The following is a 27,026-nucleotide window of genomic DNA, read 5'->3' on the forward strand; positions in this document are numbered from 1 at the left end:
CTCTTGTTCAAATCAAGAATATCATGCAATCAAATTCAAGATTCTAGGTTAGCTACTCCTATTATAATGAATTAACATGCAATCGCATATAATCAATTTAATCACAATCCGTTTATCAAAATCAACCCTCAATTACATAGATTACCTAGGCCGGGTTTCATCCCGAAACCCTAGCTAGGAGACTACTCACACATATTCATAATCAAAGCAATAATGAATTCCAAAAGAATAATAGATCTAAACATGAATTCTGATTAAGGAATAATAAAGCTTGATTAATAAACAAGAATGAATAATACCAATTGTATTGATGCGAATGAATGACAAAGTTTGGAACTATGATATCCGATGTCAATGAATAATACAAAGAATCCCAACGAATCTTGCTTCGAATCAATCCGGAAAACTACGATTAACTAGATCAAATCTATGGAATCTCAACTACGGAAGTGCTCTTTACCTCTCTACAAAGTCTCTCTGAAAAATACGTCTCTAATCTATCTCCAAATCTGTCTAGAAACAACCCTTATAATTGGGTCTTTTATATGTCTTCTAATCCAAAAATTTGAATGCGCAACCCTTCTTGAATCAGCACGGCCGTGCTAGAAGTGGCACGGCCGTGCAAGCATGGCAGTAGCTGATCCGCAATATCTTCAATTTTGGCACGGCCGTGCTGAATCTTGCACTGGCACGGGCATGGAAATTGGCTGACACGGGCACTGGCCTGACTTGGCACGGCCGTGCTTAATCTGGTGCATCTTGTGTAAACTCTTGAAAAAAACCCCTTACTTCCTCGTATACGACCAAGGTTGGCTCGATCACATACCAATGGTTCGGGACCCGACTAAACTCAGTCAATTATACCTGAAAACACATCAAAAACAACCCGAAACCCGTGAAGCACGTAATACAAGGGATATAAGCATAACAAGGCAATAAACGACCAAAACGGTCCTAAATACGTCCAAAATCTTCCTATTATATGCTCTAAAGCGCGCCCTAAAGTGCGCTTATCAAGAGGCTGCGAGTTCTTCAAATGGGTGGACACAACAGACCCTACTGATTGGTAGACTTAAGTCATTTTGGGACTAATGCAAGAGAAGCAGGAATTAAAAGAAGAAGCTATAAACATGAGGATAGAATTGAAGCAATCAAACCATTATGAAAGGAAGGTGGAGAGTGATTATATAATGTGTTGGGTTATGCGGTGTCCGACACCGCGCGGAAACAAAACCCAAAAGGATTGCATGCATAATTAATATAACTAAATAACCTAACATGCAGTTATCAAAAGCAATAAACACATAAACATACAAAGAGGGAGAGAGAGAGAAAGTAAGGAAAATACTTCCTTACCCTTGAAGCGTGCTTCTCACAAACCCCGAGCACGAACATGGAAAGCTCTAAACCCGCAAGTGCATATCCTCCTTCTTTGCACACCCACGCGCCTGAATGGGTCCTTACCTCAAAGCTTAGACGAGGCCTGACCAAAAGAAACTAGAGTATTACGAACTTAAAGGCTTTCTCACGCTTTTGGGAGATACCTTATTGAGTTCAATTCAAGTGAATAATCTTAACTTCCAAGGTTGGTATTTATAGGCAAAGGCTCCCAAAAACCTCAATCATCTTTCCATGTAAGAGAAATGATAAGTGAGAAAAAGTAAGCAATTAATTTAATTCTAAATTAAATTGAATAGCATAAACAATAAGCAAATGACAAGTGGCAATGCAAGGGAGGGGTTAGGTAAGGATCAAAAATCCTCCCCATGGGAAGCAAGAAAAACCGCAACCCTTGGTCAACATAAGGCTGACCCGCCCCAAGCCTTGGGCTCCAAGGCACGCCTAGCTGGCGGCCTTGCCATTGGCTGGCCTTGCTAGCACGCCAAAAGCCCACGCGACTGCTGGTCTCTAGTGTTAGGCCTGCTCGCGTGCTTGCGGGCTGCTGCTAGCTCCCCCAGCAGGCATACTTGCGAGGTATTGCGCTGCTAGCTAGCTAGCTCAGCCAGCACGCCCAGCCACCACATATGCGTGGCTACTAGGCTTGCGGCCGAGGCTAGAGCATGGCTAGCAAGCTTGCTAGCCTAAGTTACCTTGTCCTCGATTGGCTAGGCCAATCCGAGGGTAGGTCTTTTTTGCGATGACTTGTCATTTGACTTATTTTCTCGTCTTCTCTATTCGTTGAATCATCTTGACGTTCGACGCTCTATGTGTTGGGTTTCGTAGTGTCCAACACTACGCGGAATGAAACCCGCCCAAGACCCGTACACTAATTAAAGTAACTAAACATGCAATTACATAATTAAACAACAAAAGAGAGAGAAAGAGAAAAGACATTCTTACCCTCGGCGAGTGTTTCGCTCGCTTACGAGCTCTTACTTGAAAGCTCTAGCCTCGCAAGTGCGTAGGCCTCTGACGGCTTGCACCCTCGACCCGATCAAAGAAAAACTAGAGTATTACGAACTTAAAGGTTTTCTCACATTCAAGGAGATGCCTTATTGAGTTCAACTCAAGTGTTTCTTCCCAAACCCAAAACTTGGGTATTTATAGGAAAGGGAGCTTTGATTTCCCATCTCCCTTCAATGTGCGAGAATTGCATTTTGGTTAATTTATTTTTAATTCAAAAGCAAATTCAATTGCAAATGAATCAACAAGCTCTAAGTGGCACATGTTGAGCAAGAGTAGGTGAGGACCACCAAGGGGGGGGGGACCAAAGCATCACTTTCCCCCCAAGAAAAAGCACCAAGACCGGTCCCCTCCATTGACCATTGCTGACCACACGCATGGTTGGCTGGCAACCTACCTTGCTCCCAAGGCTGCCCAGCTGGCGCCTAGCACCAAGGCCGCGCACGCAATGCGGGCTGCTGCTGCGATGTGTGCTACTGTGCGAGAGTACTGCGATGCGTGTGGCTGGTGCTACCATGCTAGCAAGCACGCACAACCACAATACATGCACGCATAGCATGCTGCTTACGACGCTTGTGCTAGCGAGGCCCAACAAGTAATTGCGTGCTGCCGGCCTTGCGATGCTGAGGCTAGTACTACTAGGTGCGAGGCACTAACATGCTAACACGCCAGCAATGCTGGCCATGCAGCACCAGCTAGCTAATCAGCGCTGCTAGCTTGCAATGCTAGCATGTATGCGTTGCTAGCAAGCTCGGCATGATGCGTGGCCCCGCACACTAGCACGCTAGCATGCTCGGCTAGCAAGCCTAGCATGCACATGCATGCTTGGCTTGCGGCATGCCTTGCGATGGATGCGGTGACCTAGGCTAGCCTAGCACTCGCATGGCAAGGCTAATGCAAGGTTATGGCTTAGCTTGTACTTGTCGCTTGCTTGATATCTCGTCTTGTCATATTCCAATTCGACTCGACTTACGACGCTCGGTTTCCACGCTCTAAGCTTGATATCTGACGTCTTTGTTCGTAATACTCTAATAACTCATCTAATCCTCTAGATTGGTTCGTCGTCTCAGATCAGTTACTCGATTGGGGTGCGACCCGAAGGATTCAGTCAAGATTAAGCCGTAACATCAATTGTACATTAATATCACTTATCGGAAGCGGCCTCCACCTAGGCATTCCGATCACTTGACCTCCCTGAAGAATTAGCTTTCTAATAATTCCGAACCCTCTATCGGAATAATACACTTGTTGGAAGGACACCATTCCATTCAATCTCCCACTTGTCCTTCCGGACACGTGTGCAGTTAGTGTATAACCCATTTTATATGTCGCTTATTACGTTATCCTTATTACGTCCATAAGTGTTTCTCGATTTTCGAGTTCGACTGTCAATAAGCGGATGATTTCTAAAATCCATCTGAGCACGACCATACATTTTCACAGTCTCGCTCTTCGAGAGGCCTTGTAAACAACAAAGACATGTTCCCTATTGTTAGTAGGGGGACATTCCCAGTCTTGTATTGTTAGCTTCCCTTACTAAGAGGACCTAGTCGCTCGAGTGTTACCGTTATAATCCCCTTTTACGGCAGATGTTTGACAACATCAAAACGCACTAGTACTCAAACAAGAGAACTTACAATACTCATGGTCGAGGAAAAAAGTTCCGATAGCTATAATGAGAAATATACTTATGACGATTTTAAATCTCAAAGAGTATTCTCATAGGTTGATCCGGTATAGTTCTAAACCAATACCTTTGCAAATGATTTATGACAATCATGTCTTTGTAGCACAAGAAACAGTGCTATAAATCATACTACACCCTAATCTCAAGTGGTCATTAATCGTCCATCACTTAAATGACCTTGATCATGGATAATTTTTGATTGAGATATTCAATGTTCACTTAATAGGTGTTTCTTTATCCAAGACATTGTCTTGATACCCTGTCTTAAATATTATTCAGAAATCGAATGGACTCATTATTTAATTCTAAACCACAATTAAATAGCTTTTGGAACATTTAGAAATTTATTTTTTATTCCACTATGAAACTTTACAAAGTTTCATTTAATGATAAATGGTTTTCCCCAAATGTTTCAAGAGTAACACTCTTCGTAAAACATTTATAGAAATCACACCCATATTTAATATGCTTGATTTCTTTCATGTAATTTTGGTGAATGTTGTCGTTCACTTATTACATAGGTTTAGCTATGATTACTTTACAAATCTTAACATCCTCATCATCGAACGCTTTCATAATAAGATGATAAAATTTGAGAGTGTCATGGATCATATGTGATTTAGGATTTATTGTCTAAGTGATGGCTCCTACTCATTTTCATGATTTGAGATCTTTCAACTTGACAACTTACAATCATCAACGTTCGACAACGAACTTTCCATTGAGAACCTTTCTTATTATTGCCTTTCAAGAAACAATATTCTCAACATATATTTCAGTAGACTTTCTAATGGTGCTCTGCTCGGATTTCATTCTAAACGGCTCACAATGATTTGGGAGACCCTAATCACTTGTGATTAGGGAAATTTACCTTAAATTTCCGCACATTATACATGGATGCGCGTCCATGTTAGCCACGACGCATTCTAGCTCGTGCTTATAAACTACCTCCTTATTAAGGATCTAATCCTTGCTAAGGATGTGCTTGCAACATCAATTCTCAAATTACATTTGTTTTCATGCGTCAAGAACTTATCCCCTTTACTTATCAAAGTACTTTGGACTTTTCTTGATCATAATCTAATGATCCATCACTTAGATTTTAAATTAATTGGTATTTTATACTTCTTATGCTCTAAGCATGTAAGTTGAGTGACGATACCATATCATAGCATACATGATGGTTTCAATTGAAAAATTATTCCCAATATTATTCCATTCATGTGACCTTTTAGTTCATCTAGTTTCACCGAGTCTTGCTAAACTGTTTGCTATGTGATACAGTAGAAAGTCTCTACTAGTGTCTTTCTTGTTTGACTTAGTATTTATCTAGCTTATACTTAGTTCAAACATTTACTTAATTTTATACATATGGGTCGAAAGCCTTTCAAAGTACTTCATGTTTAACACGGTAAATTCCTCTACTCGTTTAAACATTTCATTAAGTCTATCCAATAGATCTTAATTTCCACTATGTACTACGTATCGCCTTTTGCTTGGTTCATTATTCAAAATCCTTTCAAATATAATCATTTAGCATTTGACAGTCATTTCACAATAGAGTTCGTAAACTTCTTGTTGGACCATACAAGATTGAATCTTACTCCCACTAAACTTCTTGTTCATAAGAATTTCTATGATTCTCCATAAGCCAAACTTTTTATTAACTTTATGAGAATACATATTCCAATTCCTACATACAATGCTTCACTTAATCCCACAATGGATTTCTTGAGCTTGCATTCAAATCTAACATTATTTAGAATTACAAATTCCTTAGACTATTTCCATAGTTTCTTCCAAAATCCCATTTTAGGAAGGCGGTTTCGTTATCTATTGGACCAAATTTCATATGCGCAATTTTTCTAGAATAATCACAAAAAGACTTAAGCGATTCCGATTTGTGAATAGGTTTTTATTAAAATCAACGCCGTTAATTAATTGTATACTTTTCAACCAATCTAGCTATGTATGCTTATGCATTTCCACATTTGTCAGTTTTCTCCTTGAAAACTTATTTGCGATTGATGGGTCTTTCACCTTTCATGTAAATGAATCAAGTTTCAAACATGATTTACAAACATGGAGTCTATTTCGAATTTATGGCCTCTAACCATTATTCAGAATTTGGATTTTTCGTAGCTAATTTACAAGACACTATTCCCTCACCATCCAATGGTAAATAGTATGCTTGTATTAGTTTTATTCCTAACTTAATAGAAATTTATAAGATTCAATCCAAGCCTTTGGTTAATTCTATACCTATACGGGGTTATTGCATCAAACACTGTGTTTCAAGGTGCTTTTGAAGCCCTTTGATTATATTGATCTTACTCCACCACTTCTAAAGTTTTGTGAGGATTGAATTCTCATTTAAGGCACTTGTGAAGTCCTTTGAGTATTCTTGAAAAATAAATCTCATGAAGCCCTTCTAAAGTCTTCGGAGATTCTCAGTTTAAGTTTGTTGCTAATCTCGATGGTCATCGAGTTCATTTTCCTCCCACTTGGCGTTTTAGAAATGTGTTACTTTCTAGAAAGACACCACTTAGAGCAACAAATACTATGTTCTCAATTAGGTTGTGGAGTGATGCCCGTAGTCTCACTTGAATGCTTACAAAGAGACATGTATATTGTCTTTGGATAAAAGTTCGTTGTGAAACAAACAGTTAGCTCCTTCTCGAGCTACCTTAGCCCTTATTGAGCCAGTTAGCTCCCACTGAGCCAATGAACTCCCACTGAGCCAAGAGCCCTAGACATATACCTGAAAAGAAGCTAGAAACTATTTCTATCCATAACTAAATATGGTGTCCTTTCTTAGCTTCGACAATTTTTTGTTTAGTGTAACACTAGTCATTTGTGCAAATCTTTAAGAACTTTATAGGAAGGGATGTGATCCATCATCATTCGAGTCATTTCCAAATGGCATCGAGGCCTCCGTCAAGACATATTATATTCTTTGTGGAGCTCATTATGAGATTTCAATTTCATAACTTTGATATGATCACTCTTTGCTCAAGAAAACATCGCTCGATTTAATCTAGACGTTTTGATATCTTGCCAAGTCGATTCTATACTTCACTGAACATTTGAGCTACTCAAGGTCCAGTTTGTTCACATTTGATGAATGTAGCCACATTCTTTCAAATTCTTGTGAGACGTTGAAGTAATGGAATCCTCTTTAGCTTTTGGAGTGAATTGTCTATGCCTAGCACAATAGCTCCTTTCATTGTCGATTTCAACAAGTAAGACTTGCTTGTTTTAGAACGATTCTGAATCGATCAACTATCAAGAGTCTATCTAATAGAGCCTTGAGTACGTTTTTGTTGATGTGACATTGCTAAAAATGTTTGGAACACAAATCATGTCCATGACTTGAAACTTTTGAGTTTTCATGTTAGGGAAATGTTTGTTTATAATCTAGCATTCTTGACTCATGGCTTAGACAACCATGCCATTCAAATAAAACCCGCAACTATTTCTCTTTTACTTTGAATGTGAGACTTTCTGTGTGTAAACGGATCGTTTGCTAATTATGGAACACAATAACCATTATTTGTTCCAGCCTTGGCTTAAAAGGACTTTAAACAAAAAAAATGACCTTACAACTGATGAGCACTACTTACTTAATTATAAGCTTGTAAGTCAATACCTTAGCTTGACTTCAATGGTTTGAGGTCACTTTCAAAGTGGAACACTCAAGCAGCATCCAATACTTGTGAAGATAACGAATTGCTAAGTTAACAATAATAACATGAACTCATGGGTGGAAAAGGAATCTTATTCCTTTCCTTTGTTCCTTGTTTCCTATATTTCTTATCATACACCATCTCATAACTTTAAGAACCATTTATTTAAGTGCCTTGACTTTTACACTTAGTTAGGCATAATTAAGCATCTAATGCGCTGTGAAACAAAGTTCCAACTTTTCCTTTAATTCGTACTTGAATTACTACATCAATGAGTCTTACACATTAGTGTATGAAGCGAAAAGATATGTTCACTAGTAGAAAAACTTAAATGAGCACCGCCAAATGCGAAAAATGAGTTAATCGCCACGGTTCGGTTTGAACCGATGCGAAAGCTATTGATAAATAAAAAAAAAACCCTGTCATACTTTTTTTTTTCTCTTTCATCCTCGATCTTTCCTCCTCTCTCTGCCTCTCATCCGCCTCTCTCTCCTCTCTCCTATCTCTCTCCTCCATTGAAGCGTACTCGAAATTCTCTGTCAATTTTTCCTTATTTCTATTTCTCCTCTTCGTTCTTTGTGTTTCCCCTCTTCCTTCTTATGTCTCTCTTCTCTCAAACAAACCCTAATTTACTGAAGAAATCGGCCTTAAACGACCTGCTGCCCTCCTTCGAAAACCAGCGTCAATTCGAACCAAGGACAACCGTCATTGCCGCCGCCGTCTATTTCTTGAATCTACAATATTAGAGGGTAGGGTTTCTGGGTGCGTCTATTTTGAATCAATTGAAGGGGCTAGATCTCTAATGGCGACGCTGCTCCTCACAAGGTTTATCCCTCCTTTTTTGGTTAATTTTGTATAATTTGGGTTAGGGTTTCGATTTCGTTGAGTTTTTAGGTTTTGATTTTGGATTTTTTTATTTGGTTGTTGTTTTTGAGTTTCAGTTTGTATGTGATGTTTGATTTTAAGTTTGATTTTCTCCCTCTTATTTGATTTTAAGTCTAATGATACTAGACTTTACAATGACACTGAGCCGTTTCTTTGCTATTATTCATTTATTTTGAAAAGTACAAGCTACATTATTTATATATTGATTAAGTTGTTTTCATTCATTTGCAGTTTATATGATTTGATTCGTTCTGGTCATTTAAATGAATGGTGGTTTTATGAAAAAGACATAGACATTATCGTGTTTGAATTTTTGAATTGTATATGCGAAAAGGAAACCATTATAAAATTTATTTTATAATGTCAAGTGCTTACAATTTTATTAAATTAAGGTATCATGAAATGTGCTGGTTTGCTGAACTGATTCTATTTATAAATTATAAATAATGTTGTTGTTGCAGTAATCGAAAGGTTATCTATGAGTTTAAAGCAAGTTTTAATTTTTTTTCAAATTTGGTTATATTTTCTAATTGTGTATTTAAAATGTTTATTGAGCAGGATTTGTAGGTTGTGTTTGGTGATTCCATGCTCTTTTAAACAGCAACAGTTTATTCAAGGAAGTAGCTATTTTGCTGGTAGGTTTTACAAAGACAGAAAATTTGCTGAATTTGTGTTCTTATTCTTTGTTTTGCTGATATTAATGTTAGTTGTTTGGCTAAAAGTTTTTTTTAATATTTTTAGGGACTTTTCCGCACCGGTTCACATCAAGAACCGGTGCGAAAAGTCTTGGGATTTGGCATCCCTCAAATCAGAACCAGTTCAAAACCGGTGCGAAATGGGGGGTTTGAACCGGTGCTGATTAGCAATTTTCGCCTAGTGGCTGGTTGTCAACTATTGACAATTTGAGTTTTTCAACTCAATATTTCATGTTCATCAAAACTACCTAGTATTTTGAATACATGATATCCAACCGTCCTTTCGGACTTTAGTTATAAAAGTCAATTATGAGAAGTTGTATTTTAGAAATGCCTTTTATTTTTTGAGAACCATTCTCAAAATATTTCCTTTCCAATCATTGAAAACAATATAATTTGATTTAGAATTCTACAAATATAAGTGCAAAGTATAACCATTTATCAAGTTCATAACATAATAAGTTTCAAATTCAAAGCATACATGCAAACTTTCAATCTTATTACGCGTCTTATCCATGCATTAAAATATGTCCCTTTTAGATGACACTAGCTAAAACGATTCCAAGATCCCAAAAATCAGAAAGTGATTAAGCATGCTTTGGCTTGTCTTAACACTTAATATTTTAAGGTAAGCAATCCAATTTCTAATAGCTCTAATCTAATCTTGGTTCAATAAAAAGTCGCATCTAATGCTTCCACGACATTTTATCTCCATTGCCACGACATCTAAGGACTCCTTACTGATATCGTTGAGCTTAACTAAGACCAACTTGTATACCCAATATACCTTACATTCCTAGGGAAGTAGTGATGCCTCGCTTTGGCGTAGCCCATCAATACGCACATTAGTTCGGTAAGTGTTGTTCTTGGATGGCAAATTTGGCTCAATATTATAGGGACCTTGGGTTTCTATGTTGGTTGATTTAAGTGAACTTAATTAATCATCACAACATTTGAAATCCTAAACATGCATCTGTCATACCATTCAATCATATGTAAACACAATTATATATATATAGAACATAAGTAAAAGATGCATTTGGCAACTAGCATGACCCCTTGAGTCTTCAAATCTCCATGGGTCTTTGATGCAACTTCTTGGCTTGTTTTCTTATAAATGTCGTCTTTGAGACATCTCCACCAAATATGCAACTACTAGTTACTATAACTAGGAATCTAAATATTAAGGTACAAAAATACACAACGGTATGCAGACTGTATTTAGATTCACAAAAATACATGACGGATCGCAGTTCGTATTTACTATCCTAGTCAGGCCCCACTAGTTGCCAATTTAACAAAACCTGTGATACAATATACATTCCATTCATCCATTCACTATGTGTGAATGGCCCATGCATTTTACAACGAAAAACAAGCAACAATGCATAACACGCGCAAACTAGTAACTAACTTAGGTGGTTAGTCCAATTACAAGCCTAATTAAAACTAGTCAAAGTTTTTTACCGATTATGTGATTAAAACATAATAAATTAACTCGAGTAATTAACAAAGCTCCCACTAAATTCCGCATCCAACTTAATTAATCTAATTAATTAAGCCGGTTCACCCAAATTTTGCCAAAATATTTTAAATGCCGGCAAAACCGAGGCCTAGCCTCGTTAAAATTATCGAGTGATTAAAACAGTAAAATAGCAAACACATAGCCCAACGATACATTACGATCCCTAATTGCATAGAACTAAGGCTTGAGGTGTCTTGCATGGCCACACCCGCACAACCGCTTGTGGCCCAAGCACGTGGGAGTGATCTCAATGTTGTATACACGTTACATCGGCTACATCAGCGCACTTGTACACACACAAGCCATGGCCTCAAAGGTCCTAAATCATGAGAGCTTATGTTGCCTAGCAACACATCGCAGCACCAAGGCACCCTTATCTTAGTACCTTGTGCACATCACCCTTGCATCCTCGATGCACCAATCATGCACACACCGCACTATGCGTGTGGCAACATGCGTGCACCAATCCTAAAACTACCACACATTAGCATCACTTCGAGGCATAAGCAGCCCATGCACACCACGATAGCCACATGTGGGTTGCGAGAGCAGCCCGGCTAGCCATGTGGTGTGCTTTGGCGGCCATTGCCTCGATTTGCGTGCTTTTATCTCAGGATTCTAATCCCGATATGTGTGTGACATAAAATCAATTCTAAATTTATTTTAGAACCAACATTGAGCAAGAATGAAAATTAACAAGTCTAACTTAAATAAATTCAATTTCAGTGCACAAACCAAAATTGTTCAAGAACCATTCTTTAAATCAATTTTCGGTTTATCATGATGCTACAAAATTGAAGGGCTATACTCACAATTAATTTAACCATACATAAATTAATAATGAGATTTGACAAAATTAAATAGATTGGAAAAATAAACCCATTCATCTAATAAAGAATTTCCAACACTAACTTGTGTATAATTGAAAAATAACATCTTCCAATAAGAAGATTAGTTAAATTTCAATCACAAGTTTTGAACTTTTAGGACTTTAATCAACTCAAAAATGATTAAATCCAAAAATTAGTTCAACATGGAATTTAGAAATCAAAGTTCTAACCAAATAAACAATTAAAGGTTAGAACTTTAGCATATTAGAGACTTCAAAATTACACATTCACCTTAAACATTCACATTTGAAGCAATTGATTTGCAAAAATGTGATATTTCAAGTTTATGTGAAAAATAAGCTCACCAAATTAAGCACCAAATATGACTTCATAAACATGCTTAATAAGGTTTATTATTGCAATAGATTAGTGATGTAACCATATATTTAATCTACCTTTAACATGCCATAATTAATCAAGGTTTCAAGATTTAAACTTTTTCATCTAAAACAAAAAACTCCTCGAAAAACATGTTTCTCGGTGGATTTTGGCTTCTAAAAAGCCTTAAAAAGGACCAAAAACGATTTAGAACATTGATTCCACCCAAAATTCACTATTTTTGGGTCAAAATCCGGGTTGGTCAGCCAAAATTAGTATAAATACAAGATTAAAACTAATTAAAACGAGCTTCTAATTTAATTAGAAAGCAAAACTAGAAATTTAAATACATTTTAAATCACCTCAATTAATTATTATTTATAATAACTAAATGAGTGTGGCTCCGATACCGCTGTTGGGTTTCGTAGTGTCCAACAATAAGCGGAATTAAACCCGCCTAAGACCCGCACACTAATTAAAGTAACTAAACATGCAATCACATAATTAAACAACAAAATAGAGAGAAAGAGAAAAGATATTCTTACCCTCGACGCGTGCTTCGCTCGCTTACGAGCTCTTACTTGAAAGCTCTAGCTTCGCAAGTGTGCAAGCCTTCGACGGCTCGCACCCTCGACCCGACCTAAGAAAAACTAGTGTATTACGAACTTAAAGGTTTTCTCACTTTCAAGGAGATGCCTTATTGAGTTCAACTCAAGTGTTTTTTCCCAAACCCAAAACTTGGGTATTTATAGGGAAATGAGCCTTGATTTCCCATCTCCCTTCAATGTGGGAGAATTGCATTTTGTTTAATTTATTTTTAATTCAAAAACAAATTAATTTGCAAATGAATCAACAAGCTCCAAGTGGCACATGGTGAGCAAGAGTAGGTGAGGACCACCAAAGGAGGGGACCAAAGCATCACTTGCTCCCCAAGCAAATGCACCAAGACTGATCCCCTCTATTGACCATTGCTGACCTCACGCATGGCTGACTTGCAGCCTGCCTTGGCTGCCAATGCTGCCCATCTAGCGCCTAGCACCAAGGCTGGGCTGCCCAACCAGCTTACACACGCATGCGTGCAGCAAGCAGGCCACGCACGCAATGTGGGCTGCTGCTACAATACGTGCTGTTGTGCAAGAGTGCTGCGATGCATGTGGCTAGTGCCGCCATGTTAGCAAGCATGCACAACCGCAGCACATGCACGCATAGCACCCTGCTTACGATGCTCGTGCTCGTGAGGCTCAAAAAGCATTTGCGTGCTACCGGCCTTGCGATGCTGAGGTTGTTGCTACTATGTGCGAGGCACTAGCATGCTAGCACGCCTAGTGCGCCAACAATGCTGGCCATGCTGCACCAGCTAGCGAGCCAGTGATGCTAGCTTGCGATGCTAGCAAGCTCGGCATGGTGCGTGGCCCTGCACATTAGCACGCTAGCATGCTCGACCAGCAAGCCTAGCACGCACATGAATGCTTGGCCTGCAAGCCTAGAACGCACATGCATGCTTGGTTTGTAGTATGCCTTGCGATGCACGCGGTGGCCTAGTGTTAGGATCCAACCTCTTACATCATGTATTTTCCTTTCTTTTGCCCTTATTTTGCTTTCTTATGTCTCTACTTAGTTTATGTTAGACTTCCAATGTATTCTTGTAAGTAGTTTAGACGCTAGAGGAGATTATTGTGTTACTGTAATTTCAGTGTTCACTAGTATTTCTCCATGTAATCAAAATAAAACTCTATATAGAGCGAGTGGTTGAATGAATGAAAGCTCCTATTCGTGTTTCCTTTGCTTTAAGACTTGTGTGTTGATTTAAGCCTTTATAGATATTGTTCTTGCCTTGTTTTAAAGCTCCCCACCAAACCAAGAGACCCTCAAAGACGTCTACATCCTTGTCGGTTCCTCTTGTGCCCGCTTCGAAGTATCGGCCGTCACAAGCCCCGACCCCGCACTCGTTGCTAACGAGTGCCTCATTGAGATACCCTTGGTCCGTGTTGCTGTGTGCCCACGAACCTCTCTCACTCTAGGCTTGAGTTCTTTCTTCCAAAATATAAGAGCTTGCCGCACGATCCGGTGTCAAACCTTTTGGACCGTGTCAGTTGGTATCAGAGCCAACGCTGCGTCATTGCCTAGACTCGTGTTCAAGTAGCACACCAGTGATGGGAGATAATCTCGAATTTACCATCGAACAACGGCTGGCCTGGCTTGAGGGCAAGTCCGAACAATGGGCATTCCTAGAGGAAAGGATGCCCAAGCTCGAAGATATTGTGATCAAGCAGGATAATGAAATCAGCAATCTACGTTCCATAGTAGATGGATTGTTGAAGCAATTGAATTGTGTCCAGGGACTAGCTGATGAGGCACTCGACAAGTGTGCCACTATGCATGCTCAACAAGGCTTTGGGGGTAATAGGGGTGCAAAGATAAAGCCGCCTAAGCCCCAACCCTTCGATGGGGCAAGAGATTCGAAGCAAGTCGACAACTTCATCTTTGACATGGAACAATACTTCCGGATTTGTCAAATAGAGGATCCCTTCAAGGTGGATACTGCCACCATGTATCTAGTAGAGGACGCGAAATTGTGGTGGCGCACCAAATATGCCGACATTCAAGAAAAATGAGTCACGCTTGATGGTTGGGAGGATCTCAAGAAGGAGATCAAGAACCAGTTCTGCCCGGACAACACCGAGTTTGTGGCTCGCACGAAGTTAACCACCCCTACACCACAAGAATTCCATTCGAGAATATGTGAAGGAATATTGTGCGTGCATGTTAGAGATCCAAGATATGTCAGAGAAGGATCGGTTGTTCAACTTTGTGCGAGACTTGAAGGATTGGGCGCAACGAGAGATTTGACGCCAAAATATAGACACTCTAGCTGGTGCTATAGCAGCAGCTGAGAAGTTAATGGATTACTCACCCGATAAGGGCCCTAATCAGAAAAAGGGGAACAATGGACAAGCAACAAGCGCTCCTAAAAGCCAACACCCCGCCTCCCAAGTTAGCTCAAACAATGTTGGGAGTAGGTACAACAAGACCGTGGGGGACGATTCTAGAAGGAGTGGAGCCTCCTCTTCATCAAGTAAAGGAAGCACATCAACCTTTTCAACGGGGAATAAACCCCTAACATGCATCCTCTGTCGGGGCCCTCACAAGTGGTTCGAATGCCGTCATAAGGGAGAAATCGATAATCTCCAAAAGAAGTTATATGCGATGACGGTGAAGTCAAAACAGACCGAAGAAGCATGCGAGGTAGAGCCCGATGAGAAAGAGCCATCAAGGTTGGGCGCGGTGCACATGTTGTACGCCATGGGAAAGGAAGAGCCCTAGGGGAGGTCCAAAAACACTGAGTTGATGTACGTAGAAGTGTTGGTGAATGGGAGGAGGGGCAATGCGATGATTGACACCGGGGCCACCCATAACTTCATATCCCAAGGAGAAGCTCAAAGATTGGGGCTGAAGCCGATTCAAGAAGGGGGTAGTATGAAAGCTGTGAACTCAGCCGCCAAGCCAATTCATGGGGTTGCAAGGAACATTCGAACAAAGCTAGGGGACTGGAGCGGAAACCTGGATTTCACTGTAGCCACCATGGATGACTTTAACCTTGTACTCGGTATGGACTTCCTACGTGCAAGTAAAGTTGTCCCGATGCCCCACCTGGGGTCAATATTAGTAGCTGGATAACAGCCTTGCCTCCTCAAGACTTGCAAGATGAGAAAAGGGTCTAAAGGCCCCCTCCTTTCGCCAATGCAACTAAAAAAAGGGTTGAAAAGGAATGAACCCACATTCCTTGCTACCATATTAGTGAATAAAGATGAAGCACCTCATGAAATCCCCGCAGCCTTAGATGAGCTTCTCACAGAATTTGAAGATCTTCTCCCGAAGGAACTCCCAAAGGTGCTTCCTCCTAGGAGAGTTGTGGATCACGAGATTGAACTTATTCCTGGTTCGAGGCCCCCTTCTTGAAGCCCTTACCGCATGCCCCCCCCCCCCCCCCCCGAGCTAGCGGAACTTAGAAAGCAACTGGAAGACTTACTAGAGTCAGGTTTCATCCGCCCCTCGAAAGCTCTTTATGGAGCTCTAGTGCTCTTCCAGAAGAAACAAGATAAGAGCCTCCGATTGTGCATAGACTACCGAGCCCTCAAATAGATCACAGTGCGGAATCATTACCCCATTCCATTGGTGGCGGAATTGTTTGATCAACTAGGGGATGCAGTGTTCTTCACGAAGTTGGATTTGAAATCTAGCTACCACCAGGTTCGCATTGCTCAAGGAGATGAACCGAAGACCGCATGTGTGACAAGATATGCAGCATTTGAGTGGCTAGTTATGCCGTTTGGGTTGACCAATGCCCCCGCAACCTTCTACATCTTGATGAACCAAGTGTTCCATGAATTTCTCGACAAATTTGTAGTAGTGTACTTGGATGACATTGTAATCTATAGCAAGACCTTCAAAAAAACATCTCGACCACTTGAGGAAGGTGTTTGAGAAGCTGCGAAAACATCATCTGTTCGTCAAGCGAGAAAAATGTGCCTTTTCCCAAGAAGAAGTTGGGTTCTTGGGACACTTTGTAGGTAAAGGTCGCTTAAGGATGGATCCAAAGAAGATACAAGCAATTCAGGATTGGAAAGATCTAAGGAACACTTCCGAGCTTTGGTCCTTTCTAGGCTTGGCAAATTATTACCGCAGATTTATCAAGAGATACTCCGAGTTAGCTAGTCCCCTCACTGACCTTTTGCAGAAGGATCGTCGTTGGGAATGGTCAGAGAAACAGCAAAAAGCTTTTTTCAGAAATTGAAAGATTCAGTAGTGAGAGAGCCAGTCCTCACTCTCCCTAACCCTAACAAACCCTTTGAAGTAGAGACGGATGCATCCGATTTTGCCTTGGGAGGAGTACTACTCCAAGATGGCCATCCCATTGCATTCGAGAGTCGAAAGTTGAACAGTGCTGAAAGGAATTACGCAGCACAAGAGAAGGACCTCCTAGATATTGTGCACTACCTTAGGGGCTGGAGACATTACTTGTTGGGATCGAAGTTCATCGTCCGCACCGACAACACTGCTGCAACCCACTTTTTCTCTCAGCCTAAGTTGACGGGAAGACAGGCTCGATGGCAAGAATCCTTAGCTGAGTTCGACGTAGAGTTTGCATACAGAACAGGGGCTAGCAACAGGGTAGCGGATGCGCTGAGCAGGCGAGAAGACCTGGCACCCCTACAAAGATTAGCTCCTTTAACTTCAAGCAACGTCGCTACCTCTGTGCGTGATCAAGTTAAAGCTTACTTAGGAGATGATCCGATGACAGGAACCATCAAGAAACTGATTGAAGAAGGGAAAACTAGACGTTTCTGGATGGAAGATGGGCTCGTCTATGGGCTCGTCTATACAAAAGGAAAAAAACTCTTCATCCCGAGAGCAGGTGGTTTGAGAAAAATGCTCTTAAGGGAATGCCACGACACGCTATGGACAGGTCATCCTGGTTGGCACAGGATACTATTGGCCGGGAATCAAAGAGGACGTGATGAACTACGCAAGAACTTGTCTGGTGTGTCAACAAGACAAGGTCGACCGACACAAGTCTGGTGGGCTCCTTAAACCGTTACCAATCCCTACTCGCCCTTGGGAGAGTGTATCCATGGACTTCATTAGTGGCCTCCCAAAGGTGGACCAGCTCTCCGTAGCAATGGTGGTTGTAGATAAATTCTCAAAATATGCTACCTTTGTTCCAATGCAAAAGGCATGTGGTGCCGAAGAAACTGCCTCATTATTTTTCAAGCATGTTGTGAAGTATTGGGGACTCCCCAAGAGTATAGTGAGCGATAAAGACACGAGATTCACAAGCATCTTCTGGTCAGAGTTGTTTTGGATGATGGGGTCAGAACTCAATATGTCATCAAGTCATCATCCACAATCAGATGGGCAGACAGATAGATTCAATGGGTTACTTGAAGAATATTTGCGCCACTTCGTCAGTGCCAATTAGAAGGATTAGGTGAGACTCCTCGATGTAAATCAACTTTGTTTCAACGCCCAAAAGAGCTCCTCGTCAAACAAGAGCCCTTTCGAGCTGATCATGGGCCAACAACCTCTCTGCCTCACACAGTAGCAGACACCGAAGCCGGACGAAGTGCTCAAGCTCGAGAATTCACAAGGGAGTGGGAGCAAAACACAGAGATTGCTCGGGCCTACTTAGAGCGAGCAGCTAGGAGAATGAAGAAGTGGGCTGATCAAAATAGAAGGCCGTTGGAGTTTGATGTTGGGGATATGGTGATGGTGAAAGTGTTACCCGAACAACTGAAGTTCTTGAGAGGAAGAGATCGAAGGTTGATCAGAAAATACGAAGGCCCCATCCGCATCATAAAACAGATAGGGAAGAATGCGTACAAGGTCGAACCTCCAGCATGGATGAAGATACACCTAGTCTTTCACGTCAGCCGCCTCAAGCCCTACAACCCAGATCAAGAAGACTCAAGCCGCAACATCAGCACCCGAGCCAGCATTAGAAGCAGACAGTGCAACACCTCTTCAGCAGAGACCTAAGGATCAAGAACCTCTTTAGTCTCCTTAGTCATATTTTATAATTAGACGAGGACGTCGATAGCTTAAGTGGGGGAGGATGTTAGGATCCAACCTCTTCCATCATGTATTTTCCTTTCTTTTGCCCTTATTTTGCTTTCTTATGTCTCTACTTAGTTTATGTTATACTTTCAATGTATTCTTGTAAGTAGTCTAGACGCTAGAGGAGATTATTGTGTTACTGTAATTTCAGTGTTCACTAGTATTTCTCCATGTAATCAAAATAAAGCTCTATATGGAGCGAGTGGTTGAATGAATGAAAGCTCCTATTCGTGTTGCCTTTGCTTTAAGACTTGTGTGTTGATTTAAGCCTTTATAGATATTGTTCTTGCCTTGTTTTAAAGCTCCCCACCAAACCAAGAGACCCTCAAAGACGTCTACATCCTTATCGGTTCCGCTTGTGCCCGCTTCGAAGTATCGGCCGTCACAAGCCCCGACCCCGCACTCGTTGCTAACGAGTGCCTCAATTAGATACCCTTGGTCCGTGTTGCTGTGTGCCCACGAACCTCTCTCACTCTAGGCTTGCGTTCTTGCTTCCAAAAGATAAGAGCGCGCCGCACGATCCGGTGTCAAACCTTTCGGACCGTGACACCTAGGCTAGCCTAGCAGTCGCATGACTAAGCCAATGCGAGGCTACGGCTTAGCTCGTACTTGTCGCGTGTGTGCGTGCCTTCGCATGGTAGCACCAAGCGTGCTTGCGTGCGTGCCTTTGCATGGCAGCACCAAGCAGCAGTAGCGTGCTTGCGTGTGTGCGTGCCTTCGCATGGCAGCACCAAGCACAGCGAGCTAGGAGCCTCGCCCAGCAGCAGCAACGAGCTAGAGGCCTCGCCTAGCACAGCAGCATGCGTGGCTCGCTAGCAGCACGCATGTGCTGGCTGGGCTGTGCGTGCTAGCTGTGCTGTGCTGGCTGTGCTAGCTGGCCAGCAAGGCATGGCAGCCAGCTCACCCCTTGCTTGGTGCCAGTTTAAGGAGAGTGGGGACCAAGGCTTAGAGCCATGCCTTGGGGAGCAAGGCAATGGTCCCCCCATGGTTATGGTCCTCACCTAACCTCCCCTCTCCTCATGCCACTTGTTGATTGTTGATTGCATTGTTTATAATTTATTTTTGATTTAAATAAATTAGTTGAAAAACACAACTATCCCACATTGATCATGAATGAGAGTGCAAGTTGCATTTCCCTATAAATACCCCATGATTGGGCATCTAGGAAAACAACTTGAGTGGAACTCAAAAAGGCATCTCTTATTATTGAGAAAACCTTTAAGTTCGTAAAACTCTAGTTTTATACTTGGTCAAGTCTCGACTAACCCTCGAGACGAAGATCGTTCGGGTTGGGTCGTGGGTACGAGTCGTTGGAGGCCGTCACGCTTGTGAGGCTTTAAGCTTCGAAGTAAGAGCTTGGTTTACGAGCGAAGCACGCTTCAAGGGTATTACTTCTTTATCCCTTTTCTTAATTATTGTTTAATTATGTTTATGCATGCTTTATTGCTGTAATTATTGGGGCGGGTCTTGGGCGGGTTTCTCTTCCGCGTAGCGTTGGACGCTACGAAACCCAACAGGGCACTTCTCGCCCGGTTGGAACGGGCACTGCTTTGCGGAAGACGATTTGCTTATTTTCGCAATTCTATGTTTTTGGGGGTATAAATACCCTTTGTAATCACAATTAAAACACACATTATTATATCCTATAGTTTTAGTTTTCTTTATGAACCCTAGTTTTACTTTCTTTAAGCATTTTAATTCCTCTTTTAGTTTGATTATTGTTCATCAACAATTCAAGTTCTTTCAATTGAAGCAATTTTGGTATTCATCTATCTCACTTCTCTTTCATTTATTATTGCTTATTGATTATGTTTTCTCTATTAAATCTTATTATTGGTTTTGCTATTATGTGTGAGTAGATTCATAATCCGGGATCTTGCAAGGCCCAGATATGATTAATGCTTAGATTTAATCTTTAAATTCTCGAATAATATTTCCAATTGACATGCTTGATTGATTGTGTTTATGCCAATACTAGATTAGGAATAATTGGTATTGTTATCATCCCTTTGGTTTTATTGCAACGGAAGTTGAATATAAACGGGATTTGGGTATTTCAATTAAGGGTTTGAAGGTCATCACGGAAGTAGATGATTGAATGATTAGGAAGTTAAGTATTGTGTTTAATGTCCCTTATTTGTTTGATTCCATGGAAATAGGCTTGATAGTTGATTTGGGAAGCCATTGATAACTCAGAAGAGACCTTTGGTATTGATTAGGGAATTCTTTTCCTCTTGTCGATTGAATTGTTATTGGTGGTAGAATTATTTATGCATTGGTTATATTCGTGGTAATGCTTGATCTTGGATGCTTTAGTTCATTGATTTATCACATTCTTTAGATTAATTGAGTCCTTTAATTATTATTTCTTAGAAGTTCATCACCATTGATTTGTTACTTGCTTAGTGATTGCTTGAGTCTATTTAATTAGGTGAACCTTTGTCTCTTGGGATTCGATCCTTACTTGCCCATCTACATAGTGGTCTAGTTAGGTTTATTTTTGTTAGGTACACGGCACGCCTATCAAATTTTGGCACCGTTGCCGGGGACTAACGGTTTCTTTCTGATTATTTGTGATTCGTTTTTGCTACGCTTTATTCGTTGCTTCGGCTATTGTTCCTTGTGTTTTTGATACTCTTCTTTTAGTTCTTTGTTGCATGCAAACATGACTTTCAGGGTCAGACGATTTAGCACCTTTTGATTTTGAAATCGAAGCAACAGTATGGAGACGAAGAGGTAGAAGAAGAGGGAGATATCGAAACAACAGAAACATGGAAGAAGGCACGAAATCTCTTTTTGAGTACGGTATTCCTGATACGTCAATCGGACTCCTCTTTAGCATTGTCAGACCAGTCAATGCTCAGCACTTCGAATTGAAATCACAGTTCATTCAATTCATCTCCAATGATTCATTTGCAGGCACACTACATAATTGCCCAGTAAGTCATATTGGTAGTTTCTTGGAGAAATGTGATACTATGAAAATGAATAGTGTTACAAATGATGCTATCAGGCTTCGCCTTTTCCCTTTTTCACTATGGGATAGGGCAAAAGAATGGTTGAGAGATGAAGGAACTGGCTCGTTTGATACATGGGACAAGCTGGTGAAAGTTTTCCTGGTTAAGTTCTTGGGACAGGAAAAGACTGCAAGGCTAAGAAACGAACTATCTACCTTCAGGCAGTCAGATGATGAGTCCCTTTATGAAGCATGGAGGAGATTTAAACGATTGCAGAGGCAATGCCCTCACCATGGTATTCCTGAATGGATGTTGATTTAAACCTTCTATAATGGCCTAACCCCTGAGTTCCGAATCTACATTGATGCTGCATCAGGAGGTTTTCTCTTGACAAAGAACCCAACTGAGGCAAAGAAGCTGATTGAGAAGATGGTGGAAAATGATAATTATCATCCAGGAGGCCGACATAATATGAAGAAGGGAGGTAAATTAGATGTTGATGCTCTAACTCTTTTGACTAGTTCTGTGCAGACATTGACAAACAACTTTGATAGACTCCAAGCTGGAACATCCGCTAGCTTACCATAGACTTGTCAAATGTGTAATGTGCAAGGTCACATTGCACCCAATTGCCCACAAAATTCAAATGACATGTCGATTGAAGAAGCCAATGCATTATATACTTCCAACCCCAAAAGGCCATATGACCCCCACTCTAACACATTAATGAAGGTTGGAAGAGTCACCCAAATTTTTCCTATAAGAATACCTAAGCCCAACAAAATCGACCTCCACCACCACCTCAAACCAACAACTACAATGCACCACCTGGTTTCAAACCAAGGCCACCTCCAGTCCAACAACCTATTCAACCACCTCCTCAAAAATCCAACCTTCAACTAATGTTGGAAAATTTTATCACCACAACCAACAATTCCATCCAACAACAAAATAGTTCTATACAACAGTTACAAGCCCAGAGTAAGCTCATGGAAAATCAGGTAAGTCAACTTACTCATCAAGTTGGCCAATCTTTAAAGACACCGGGCACTTTTCCGGGTCAGACAGAGTAACCACAAAAGGGGCATATGAATGCTGTAATTTTGAGGGGTGGAAAGCAATTAGAAGATCCTCCTATCAAGGAGCCATCAAAAGAGGTTGTTGAAGGGGTAGGCGAAAGTGAGAAGGTGAATGATAGTCCGATGATCGAGGAAGAGCCAAAGGAAGCAACTCCACCACCTCTTATTCCATATGTGCAAAAGGTTCCTTTTTCGTAGAGGTTAGCCTAAGCCAAGTTAGAGAAAAAGTATGGAAAATTTCTTGATATTTTGAAAAAGCTTCATATTAATATTCCACTCTTAAATGCAATATCTAAGATGCCATCTTATGCAAAAATTTTAAAGGATATGCTCTCTAATAAGAAAAATCTAGAAGAGAATGCTACAGTTGCTTTGACTGCAGAGTGTAGTGCAATTTTGCAAAACACACTCACTAAGAAATTAGGTGATCCAGGTAGCTATTCAATTCCAGTGAAACTTGGAGACATTGAAATTAACAGGGCATTGTGTGATCTTGGTGCAAGTGTGAGTCTCATGCCACTTTCCATTTGTAAGAAGCTTCAAATGGGTGAACTTATGCCTACACGCATATCTCTACAACTTGCAGATAGGTCGGTTAAGTTTCCTTTAGGTGTACTTGAGGATGTGCCTCTTCGCGTAGGAAAAATCTTTATTCCCTGCGATTTTGTTGTGATGGAGATGGAGGAGGATGCACATGTTCCCATTATTCTTGGTAGGCCATTCTTAGCTACTGCAGGCGCAATTTTTGACATGAAAAATGGCAAAATCACTTTTGAGGTTGGGGACGAGAAAATGGAGTATTCACTTTTGAATGCTATGGGCACTCCTTCTATGGGAGAGACTGTTTGTCAAGTGGAGGTCCTTGACGATCTATAGAGTGTGCAACTCCCCTTGAGTAAAATAGATTATGCACTTGAAACAATACTACTGGGGAATGTTGATGATGAAGATTGGGAATCAAAGGAGTACACAAGGCTACTTGAGGAAGCAAAAGCCAACCTAATCACTATTCCAATCAGAGAAGTACTTAGTGCAGCGAGTGTTGGGGAGAGTACTACGCCTCCTGAGGTAGAGTTGAAACCCCTTCCCTCTAATCTTAAATATGCATATCTTGGTCCTAATAATTCATACCCTATTATTATTAATGCTGAGCTCAAGGACACAAAATTAGAGCAATTACTCACTGTTTTGAGAAAATATAAAAGTGTTATTGGGTACACCATTGATGATATTAAGGGTATTAATCCTTCTTTTTGTATGCATAAAATCATCCTTGAGGACGATCATGCTTCCTCTGTAGAACCTCAAAGAATGCTTAATCCAAATAAGATGGAGGTAGTGAAAAAAGAGGTTCTGAAATTGCTTGCTGCAGGAATAATCTACCCTATCTCAGATAGTAAGTGAGTTAGCCATGTACAAGTAGTACCAAAAAAAGGAGGTATGACTATTTTCAAGAATGACAAGGGTGAGCCAGTCGCCACTAGGACTGTCACAGGGTGGCGAATGTGTATTGATTATAGGAAATTAAATAAGGCCCCCCGGAAGGACGATTTCCCCCTACCCTTTATTGATCAGATGCTTGAATGTTTGGCAAGCATTCCTATTTCTGTTATTTGGATGGATATTCGGGTTCTTTTCAAACTCCTATTTGTCCTTGTGATTAGGAAAAAACTACATTCATATGTCCATACGGCACTTTTGCATATCGCAGGATGCCATTTGGATTATGCAATGCCCCAACCACGTTTCAACGTTGTATGATGGAAATTTTTTCAGGTTTCATAAAGAATTCTATGGAAGTATTTATGGATGATTTTTTCTGCCTATGGAACATCTTTTGATGCATGTCTTGAAAATTTGAAAAAGGTGCTCCATAGATCCCAGAAAGTCAATCTTATTTTAAACTGGGAAAATGTCATTTTATGGTACAACATGGAATTGTCTTAGGTTATGTTGTGTCCAATAAGGGTATCGAAGTTGATAAGGCAAAAATAAAGGTCATAGAGCGATTACTCCCTCCGAACTCTGTAAAAGGAGTTCGAAGTTTTCTTGGTCATGCAGGTTTTTACCGTCGTTTCATTAAGGATTTTTCGAAAATTGCTAGACTTCTAACTGAGCTTTTAGCTAAGGATGCTCCATTTATTTTCACTGATGCTTATCTTGTGGCTTTTAACAGGTTGAAGGAAGCTTTGATCTCTGCCCCTGTTATGTAACCCCCGGATTGGACCTTACCATTTGAAATTATGTGTGATGCTAGTGATTATGCGATAGGAGCCGTTCTGGGGCAACGAAAGGATAAAAAGCTTCATGCTATTTATTACGCTAGTAAAACTCTTAGCTCTGCTCAGATGAATTATGCCACAACTGAAAAGGAGATGCTAGCTGTAATTTATGCAATTGACAAGTTTCATTCTTATTTGGTTGGCTCAAAAGTAATAATTCACATAGATCATGCAGCATTGAGATACTTGATGAGAAAAACTCATGCCAAGCCGCGGTTGATTCGGTGGATCCGTCAATTGCAAGACTATGATATAGAGATAAAGGGCACAAGAGGGACTGAGAATGTCGTCGCAGACCACCTCTCTCGCCTTCTCCTCGACCCTGAGGATGGGGACGATCTCCCTTTTGATGATTCTTTCCCTGCTGAACATTTATTAGCTCTGTTGAAAACTGAATCACCTTGGTATGCTGATTTGGCTAATTTTCTGTCCACGGGTACAATGTCTCACGGCTACTCATCTCAACAAAGGAAGAAATTCCTTTATGAAGCGAGGAGACACTTCTGGGAAGATCCCTTCTTGTATAAGCTATGTGCAGATACTGTGATTTGACGATGCATCCCAAAGAATGAGGTAAATAATAGTATTTCTCATTGCCATGACTTACCGTGTGGTGGACATGCAGGTCCCTTGAAGACAGCTGCTAAGATCTTGAAGTGCGGTTTTTATTAGCCAACCATGTTCAGAGACGTGTATTCCTATGTCAAAGCATGTGATCGATGTCAACGGACGGGCAATATTTCTAGGAGGAATGAGATGCCACTCAACAACATACTCGAGGTCGAGTTATTTGATGTGTGGGGGATAGACTTCATGGGTCCGTTTCCTTCTTCCTATGGTAACCGATACATCTTAGTAGTCGTTGACTATGTGTCAAAGTGGGTGGAAGCTATTACTACTCCAACTAACGATGCTCGTGTGGTAAGTAAATTTTTCAAGAAAATTATTATCCCCTGATTTGGTATCCCACGTGTGTTGATTAGTGACAGAGGAACACATTTCTTGGAGCATCGGTTTGAAGCAATGTTGAAGAAATATGGAGTACAACATAGGCTTGGAATTGGCTATCACCCTCAAACCAGTGGTCAAGTTGAAGTATCCAACCGAGAAATTAAGTCTATTCTAGAGAAGACAGTTTCAAGGATAAGGAAAGATTGGTCCGCTAAGATTGATGATGCGCTATGGGCATACCGAACGACTTTTAAAACACCAATTGGTACAACCCCATATAGACTTGTGTATGGAAAGGCATGCCACTTACCTTTCGAGCTAGAACACCGAGCCTTTTGGGCTATTAAAAGTTTGAATTTCGACGCTCAAGCAGCGGGTGAAAAGAGATTGCTACAATTAAATGAGCTAGACGAGCTCCGTCTTGAAGCCTACGAAAGCTCGAAGTTGTACAAAGAAAAGACCAAAAGGTGGCATTATAAGGGTCTTGTGAGAAGAGAATTTAAGGAATGATATCAAGTCCTTTTATTCAACTCAAGGTTGAAATTATATCCCACTCTCCTCCCCATCACCAAGCCAATGAGCATTACTACGGTCAAGCTAACGACCACATAAACAAGCGCTTCCGAAGGCAACCCATTTTTCTTAGTTTTTTATTTTTATTTTTATTTCCTTTTTTTGTTGTTTTGTGTTGTGTTTGTATTTGTTTTTGTTGTTTTTCAAAGAACACCGAGGTATGGAAAAAGTCGGATGCCAAGATAATTCATCAAAGGATGATAATTGGGAGAATTACTCGCTGCCCGGTCAGACCGGGCAAGATTTGCCCGATCAGGCGCGAGTGGCATCCATTAGAAGAGAAAAAGAAAAGAGAAGGGAATATGATGGACAATATCTACCTCCTACTGCCCGGTGAGACCGCGCATAAGGCACCTGATCGGGCGAGGGAAGGTAGAAAGTAGCAGCACAAGACGCTAAATTTTTAGTCTTCAGCGCCTAATCAGACCGGGCAACCCCTGCCCGATCGAGCGCGAGAGTCAAGTTTAGGAGAAGAATTTT

The 27,026-nt window shown here is 40.8% G+C and overlaps 2 protein-coding genes across 2 annotated transcripts; both read left to right on the top strand.

The window, feature by feature from the left end:
* Nucleotides 1–22,749: 22,749 nt before the first annotated feature.
* LOC110734899 (DNA damage-inducible protein 1-like) lies at nucleotides 22,750–23,616 on the top strand. The gene is made up of 2 exons (XM_021915028.1): nucleotides 22,750–22,923; nucleotides 23,038–23,616. Exons 1-2 carry the CDS (start codon nucleotides 22,750–22,752, stop codon nucleotides 23,614–23,616), a joined length of 753 nt encoding a protein of 250 aa, XP_021770720.1.
* Nucleotides 23,617–26,045: 2,429 nt separating this feature from the next.
* Nucleotides 26,046–26,483, top strand: LOC110734901. The gene has a single exon (XM_021915029.1). The coding sequence runs from the start codon at nucleotides 26,046–26,048 to the stop codon at nucleotides 26,481–26,483; it is 438 nt and encodes a 145-aa protein (XP_021770721.1).
* Nucleotides 26,484–27,026: the final 543 nt, after the last annotated feature.

The sequence above is a fragment of the Chenopodium quinoa genome, unplaced genomic scaffold, assembly GCF_001683475.1.
Source record: "Chenopodium quinoa cultivar QQ74 unplaced genomic scaffold, ASM168347v1, whole genome shotgun sequence".
Lineage (NCBI taxonomy): Eukaryota > Viridiplantae > Streptophyta > Magnoliopsida > Caryophyllales > Amaranthaceae > Chenopodium > Chenopodium quinoa.